This window comes from Cervus elaphus, chromosome X (assembly GCF_910594005.1).
Source record: "Cervus elaphus chromosome X, mCerEla1.1, whole genome shotgun sequence".
Classification (NCBI taxonomy): Eukaryota; Metazoa; Chordata; class Mammalia; order Artiodactyla; family Cervidae; genus Cervus; species Cervus elaphus.
The window spans coordinates 134,181,270-134,189,228 of record NC_057848.1 but is presented as its reverse complement, the minus strand read 5'-3'; the positions used below and the strand labels follow the sequence as shown (position 1 = coordinate 134,189,228).

General features: G+C 56.1%; 1 protein-coding gene across 1 annotated transcript; it reads left to right on the top strand.

Moving 5' to 3' along the window:
• The first annotated feature begins 6,387 nt into the window (after nucleotides 1–6,387).
• LOC122690491 (syncytin-1-like) lies at nucleotides 6,388–7,959 on the top strand. Its single transcript, XM_043897437.1, has one exon. The coding sequence runs from the start codon at nucleotides 6,388–6,390 to the stop codon at nucleotides 7,957–7,959; it is 1,572 nt and encodes a 523-aa protein (XP_043753372.1).

Below are 7,959 nucleotides of genomic sequence, written 5' to 3'. Positions count from 1 at the left end.
AGGGACAGATATCCACCAATCAACAGCCCATTGCCAGGCAGACTGATGGACGCGAAGGCGCCAAGACTCCGGCCAATCAAAAAAGCGACGCGGGACCTAGAGGGCCAATCAGCACCTTGGTCCCGCCACTTCCGTATCCGCCGGGGTATATAGGTGTTGCCACGCCTCCTCGCAGATTGCAGACTCCCGTTTTTCCTCGCTCGCGCGTGGGAGCTCTGCCCAGGAGCGATTGTCCAATAAAAGCCTTTTGATACTCTGGCGCCCCTTTGTCTTGTCGCGCCATGTCTTGTCGCGGCGTTTTTACATCTGGCGCCCAACGTGGGGCTCGAGGTGAGGGCCCTGGCTCACGCCGTGCGGGCCCCCTCGAGCTCCACCGCTGCGGCCATACGCGCCCCAGCCATGGACCAACCTCCCGGACGGCAGACGACGGGGTAAGTCCCTCAGGCTTTGGATCCCACCACCCTGGACGACCACTTCCGAGGGCCAGATAACCGGTGCGCACATATCGGGCCCTCCTCCGGCAGCTGTGCCTCCTCCTGGTTCTCAGCTCGTGCTGGAGACGTCCTAATCAGCTGAGTAACCCCCGGTCTCTCTCGAGACCTCCGGCCGCCTCTGTTTGCCCAGGGACGCCTGGAAAATAGAGACTAGCCCCCAGTCTCTCTCGAGACCTCCGGCTGCCCTCTGTTCGCCCGGGGCCGCCCGGACAATAGAGGCTAGCCCCCCGTGGTCGCCATGGGGTCGACGGCCTCCAAACCCGAGTCCAATTGGTCTACTCCGCTAGAATGCCTGCTAACCAACGTAAAAAATCTGAGGTTAATGGGCTACATCAAGCCAAAACAGCTCACTTTTTTGTGCTCAGAGGCTTGGCCTCAATACCCCCTAGACAATGATTCCCATTGGCCCCCCACAGGGACGCTAGACTTTGATGTCCTCCGTGATCTGGATAATTACTGTCGGAGAACGGGAAAATGGTCCCAGGTCCCCTACGTACAGGCTTTCTGGACACTGCGCTCCCGCCCTACCCTTTGCACAACCTGCTCCCCGACCCAAATTATGCTCACCATGGCTCCAAAACGGCCCGCCTGCCCAAATCCAGACCCCCCTCCCAAAGAATCGCCAGGCCCTGAGTCCTCTGCCTTCTGTATTCCCCCAGAAGACCTGGCCACCCCCCCGCCCCCCCGCCCTATGCTCCTCTGACTCCAGCAGTACCATCCTCCACTCCCCCTTCTCTGGCTCCAGCAGTTCCATCCTCCACTCCCCCTTCTCTGACTCCAGCAGTTCCATTCTCCACTCCCACTTCTCTGACTCCAGCAGTTCCATCCTCCACTCCCCCTTCTCTGACTCCAGCAGTTTCCTCCCCCCCTCCCGCTTCTCTGACTCCAGCGGCACCCTCCCCCACTCCCACTCCCCTAGCTGCCCCAACAACACCTCCCCACACCTCCTCAATCGATACACAACCGGCGGAAACTATACACCCCCCTCCTACTCCCATTCTCTATCCTCCACTACCCCCCCAACACCCTCCCCATCACCGGTCAGCTCACACACACGGTCCCATGGACAGCCGTCCCAAGATTCTTTTCCCCATGCCCCGGCCCCCCTACTCCCTCTGAGACAAGTAGCCGGAGCCGAGGGCTTGGCACAGGTCCACGTTCCCTTCTCCCTCCAAGACCTGTCTCAAATCGAGGCCAAGCTTGGGTCATTCTCATCCGACCCTATCCATTACATCAAACAGTTCACCCAACTGACCCGCTCATATGCCTTAAAGATATGCCTGGAAAGATATCTATGTGGTCTTAGGTTCCACCACCACCCCAGAAGAGCGACAAGCCATCTGGACGGCCGCTAGGGCCCAGGCCGACCAGAGACACTGCGCTAACCCCTCTCCCGAGCACCCCCCAGGGGCCCAGGCAGTCCCCGACACAGACCCTAACTGGGACTATCAGGAGACTGGGGGAGGCGAATTCAGGGTCAGGTATATGATAGAGTGCCTCCTGGATGGCATGGAAGCCGCTTCTAATAAAGTGGTCAACTTCCTCAAGCTAGATGAGATCACCCAGGGCCCTGATGAAAACCCCGCTATGTTCTTAAATAGGCTGACAGAGGCCCTTATCCAATATACCCAACTGGCTCCAGACTCCCCAGCCGGAGCAATCACTCTGGCCAATTGTTTTATCTCCCAATCGGCCCCTGACATCCGAAAAAAACTGGCCAGGGCTGAGGACGGCCCTCAGACTCCCATATGAGACCTGGTAAAAATGGCCTTTAAAGTTTACATGCCCGGGAAGAGACTGCAGAGGCTAGTCGTAAAGCCAGACTGAGACAAAAGGCCGAACTCCAGGCCAGCCTCCTCAACCAACAAACCCAGGCTCTGGTAGCAGCCCTGCGGCCGGCGACGGGCTCGGGCCCACAAAAACCCCCACCGGGGGCCTGCTTCAAATGCGGCAGAGAGGGAAACTGGGCCAAAATGTGTCCCAACCCAAGACCGCCCACAAGGCCCTGCCCAAAGTGCAGGCAATGCGGACACTGGGCAAGTGACTGTCCCTCGGCCTCTCGGGCCCTGACCCCAGGGGGTAAGGGACCAGAGCGACCCAAGATGACTCCGAGCCCAGACCCCGCCCTACAACTGCTGACCTTCGATGAAGACTGAAGCCGCCCAGACTCGGGAACCCCGATAACCCAAGCCGAGCCCAGGGTAATGCTCCAGGTAGCGGGTAAGTTGATCGACTTCTTGGTTGACACGGGGGCTACCTATTCAGTCCTTCCCTCTTTCAGAGGCACCTTGCATCCTTCCCGGGTCTCGGTAATGGGAATTGATGGCCAGCCATCACAGCCTTTAGAGACCAAGCCCTTAAACTGTCAATTAGACAATTGTCTATTCACCCACTCCTTTCTAGTTATTCCCTCCTGTCCGACCCCTCTGCTAGGGAGAGATATTTTAACAAAACTCAAGGCTACACTTCACCTAGCCCCAGGGCCTTTCCCTTCCACAGGCAGATTCCTACTGCTACTCACCGGGTCCTCTAGCTCCCAAATAGATCCCCAGGTTTGGGACACCGAGATCCCAACAATTGCCCGACACCAACCCCCAGTCCTCGTCCACCTAAAAAACCCCACCTGTTTTCCGGCTCGGGCCCAGTTTCCCCTGTCCCAGCCAAGCCTTCGAGGGCATAAGCCAATCATTGACCACCTCCTGGGACAGGGCCTACTGGTCCCCACCTCGTCCCCATGTAATACCCCATCCTTCCGGTCCGTAAGGCCTCAGGAGCCTACCGACTAGTCCAAGACCTCTGGCTTATCAACGAGGCCATTGTCCCTACACACCCACTGGTCCCCAATCCCTATACTTTATTGTCCCAAATACCCACGGGCACCACCCACTTCACGGTAATCGATCTCAAAGATGCATTCTTTTCCATCCCAATCCACCCTGACTGTCAATTTCTGTTCGCCTTCACCTGGACTGATCCTGACACCAGACAGGCCACTCAACTCACGTGGACGGTCCTGCCTCAGGGGTTTCGAGATAGCCCTCATTACTTCGGCCAGGCCCTGGCCCGAGACCTGGCCCTCTGCCCTCTTAGCCCTAGTACCCTACTCCAATATGTAGATGACCTCTTACTATGTAGCCCTTCCGAAGATCTCTCAAAACAACACACCACAGCTGTCTTTAACTTCTGGCCCCCAGAGGATACCGGGCCTCACAGGCAAAGGCCCAACTCACCCAGTCCTCAGTTACTTACCTGGGATTACAAATTACCCCCACCACCAAGGCCCTCACAATTGACCGTTGCCAACTTCTCCGGTCTATCCAGCCTCCAACTAGAGGCCAAATCCTGTCTTTCCTGGGCCTGGCGGGATTCTTCCGCCATTGGGTTCCCAACTATGCCTCACTGGCAAGACCCCTCTATACAGCAGCAAAAGAAACCCCAAAGGGGCCACTCTCCTCACAAAACGAGGTCACCCGAGCCTTTCTCACGTTACAGTCTGCTCTGACATCTGCCGCTCCCCTTTCCCTGCCTAATCCAAACTACCCTTATCATCTCTATACTGATGAAAAGGGGGGGGATAGCCTTTGGGGCCCTGGTACAGCTGGTGGGCTCTGAGTTGCTGCCTGTCGCCTTCATCTCCAAACAACTAGACCCCACTGCCAGGGGATGGTTCCCCTGCCTGCGGGCACTGGCAGCAGCAGCAGCGGTTTACATGGATGCAAAAAAGTTACTTCAAAATCAACCTCTAACCATTTTCTCCCCTCACCGCCTCAGTGACCTCCTGGCCTCCAGATTCCTCTCTGACCTCAGCGACTCCAGACTACAGCAGTTCCACTTAATATTCCTAGACAACCCGCAGGTCACCGTGGGACGTAGTTCCCAGCTGAACCCGCTATCTGCGCTTCCCTCTCTCCTGATTTCCTCAAGAGTCCCTGCTCACCAGTGCACCGAGATCTTGGACTCTCTGACACAGCCACCTCCAAACCTCTTTGCAGAGCCACTGCCGGATCCCGATATAACCATGTTTGTCGACGGGAGTTCCAAAAAGGACCCAGATGGGCGCCGGGCAGCGGCATACGCTGTAGTCACCCTACAGGAAGTCCTTGAGGCCCAACCCCTCCCACTAGGAACAACTTCCCAAAAGGCAGAACTAACTGCATTGACCCGAGCCCTTCACCTAGCAAAAAACAAAAGGGCCAATATCTACACGGACTCTAAGTACGCTTTCCTAATTGCCCACTCACATGCGGCAATCTGGAAAGAGAGGGGCTTTCTCACAACTAAAGGCTCCCCAATATGTAATGCCTCCCATATTACCAAACTACTGGAGGCCATCCCCCTGCCAAAAGAAGTGGTCATCTTACAGTGCCGGGGACACCAGGCAGCTCGCGATGAAACAGCCCAGGGTAATAATTTGGCTGACCAGGTGGCCCGACGAACCACCCTGCAACAAGAGGTGGCCCCTTTACTGGTCCTAGAAACCTCCTTTACCCCTAAATACACCAAGGCAGAAACCAGAACTCTACTTGCCCAGGAGGGGACACAAACTCATCCTTCCAGATGGATCAGCCTCCACGAAAAACTGGTCTTCCCTGAACAACAAGCCATTACCATCATAAAGCAGATCCATGACACCCTCCATATCGGACCGCGAGCGCTCTCAACTTTCCTTAGCCCGCTCTTCTCTCCTCTTCACCTTAGACAGGCCATCCAGACCGTACGTTGCTCCTGTCTGACCTGCGCAACGATCTCTCCTCAAGGAGGGCTCCGCCCCCCGCCCCAGGAAACCCACCAGCTGAGAGGACATCTGCCCGGTCAAGATTGGCAGGTGGACTTCACTCACATGCCCAGACATCGGGCTTATCGTTATCTTCTGGTACTCGTGGACACATTCTCAGGATGGGTCGAGGCCTTCCCCACCTCTTGCGAAACGGCCGCAATAGTGTCCGAAACGCTGGTCAAACACATCATCCCCCGGTTCGGACTCCCTAGCTCCCTCCAATCTGATAACGGACCTGCTTTTGTTTCGCAGATAACCCAGCAGGTAGCTGCAGCCCTCAACATCACCTGGCATCTTCACATCCCGTACTGACCCCAGTCATCGGGTAAGGTAGAACGGGCCAACGGGGTCCTCAAGGCCCACCTTGCCAAGCTCGCCTCAGAAGTGCGGCTCTCCTGGGTCGACCTCCTCCCCTTGGCTCTTACCTGCATCCGCACAACACCGCACTCAAAGACAGGTTTGACCCCCTTCGAACTGCTATACGGCAGGCCCTACCTGCTGACCCATCTGCCTCCAGAAAAACCACCTCCCCTGGCCAATTATCTGCCCCTCTTCACCCGCCTGCGCGCCTTACTCAGGGAACACGCAGATCGGGTCCTGCCACAACCTGGAGACGGTGACGGCTCCATCAGACCGCTGTCGCCCGGGGACCAGGTGCTACTCAGGACCCTGTCTCCTGGGCCCCTCCAACCTCGTTGGACGGGTCCTTACACAGTAGTCCTGACCACCCCCACCGCAGCCAAGCTCTCAGGCCTCGAACCCTGGTACCACGTGACCAGGCTCAAACGAGCCCCACCCCGGCCTTCCAGAAAGAGATCCAGGCTTAGACTCGGGTCCAGAGGCTTCGCCAGGACACACATACCAGTCCTCTCTAACGGGGCCCACAAAACTAAAAATCTCCCAGACCCCCTTCCCACCAGAGGCCAAAGAATGACAGGCACCCTCCTATTGCTTGTTCTCCTTGGTCAGACCTACGGGGGATTTGATGACCCAACTAAGGCAAGGCAAATCCTGGCCAGGCAAATGGGAAAGCCTTGCGACTGCGCCGGGGGGACTCTCTCCCAATATCCTAAGGGAAGGGTCAGACACGTCTAATCAGTCAACTGCAGGGACAAAATGGCTTACAACTTTATAGGGTTGGGATACGAGCCTTCCTCAAATGGATACTCACGCATTGGAAAAGCCAATTCATGGCAATGCGTTAACGCCATCCAGACCCCAGAACCCCTGCCCCCAGGTCAGCTCAAGAACTGCTCTTGCTTAGAATACCAGGAAACTCTCCACTCTTTATGCAACCTTAAGGAACAGGCACGCCAATGCAGGGGCCCAAAAAATAAGACTTATTGGACTGCAACACAAACAGGACACTTCCCAGGTACATCGGGCCCAGGCCCTTCCTCACCTGCGTGTCCAAATAAGGCAGGTAAAGAGGTCTGCTGGAACCTAAAGGCACCCATACACATCTCAGATGGAGGAGGGGTCCAGGATATGACACGAAGGGAACAAGTCCAACAGAAACTCCAAGAAGTAATAGACCACTACTTCCCAAAAGTCCATTACCATCCCCTGGCCCTGCCTGACCGGCGGGGCCCTCTACAACTAGACCCAGCAACAACAAACTTAATACAGCTAACATGGAACACCCTAAATCAGTCCAGCCCCGAATGGGCCCAAGATTGCTGGATATGCCTAGCCGTAGGTACCCCTCGCCCGCTAGCTGTGCCGGCCAACCTCTCCCAACCGGTCAACACCTCCGTAGACCCAGCAGCGTGTAAAGTGACACCACCCTTGCGGGTACAACCGATAGAAGCCTCAATAGGATACTGCCTACGAGGCCAAATAACAGACAACGAGACAGCTCTAGACGTGGGGGTGGGAGACTTTGCCAGCTGCACCACAATACAGAACATCACCACCTCAATATGCGCCCCTCATCCCCTGGTCTTTGTCTGTGGAGGAAACCTGGCCTATACTTTCCTCCCTACAAACTGGACTGGAACCTGTGTACTCGCAGTCCTGCTCCCAGACATCGACCTGATATCAGGAAAAGAACCAGTCCCCATACCCACACTAGACCATGTGGCTGGGAAAAAGAAGCGAGCCATCCAAATGGTACCCCTGCTGGTGGCACTGGGCTTATCCACCAGCTTAGCGGCAGGGGCAGCAGGGGCAGCAGGGATCGGCCTCTCACAGCACACATACGCCAAGCTCTCCCAACAGATCATATCAGATGTCCAACATGTGGCTGACACCATGTTAGAACTTCAAGGGCAAATAGATTCTCTAGCAGAAGTTGTCCTCCAAAATAGACGTGGGCTAGACCTCCTCACCGCCCGAGAGGGCGGCATATGCCTTTTCTTACAGGAAAGATGCTGTTTCTATGCCAACCGCTCCCGAATAGTCCGGACTAAGATTAAAGAACTACAGGATGACCTGGAACAAAGGCGCAGACAGCTCCAGGAAAGCCCCTTCTGGACCGGACTCAATGGTTTACTCCCAAACCTCTTGCCCTTTCTAGGCCCTATACTCCTGCTGGTCATAAGCCTCACCATAGGCCCCTGCCTCCTCCAATTTATTTTTCGCAGAGTCCACGAAATAGCGCAGGCCGCGACCGGACGGGCCATGATACTAACAGCTTACACTCAACTCAATCAAGAAGACATAGACCTACCTCACAACCCCACATAA

What these genes read in the sequence shown, in the direction of transcription:
- LOC122690491 (XM_043897437.1), top strand. Translation starts at nt 6,388, where the DNA reads ATGGCTTACAACTTTATAGGGTTGGGATACGAGCCTTCCTCAAATGGA.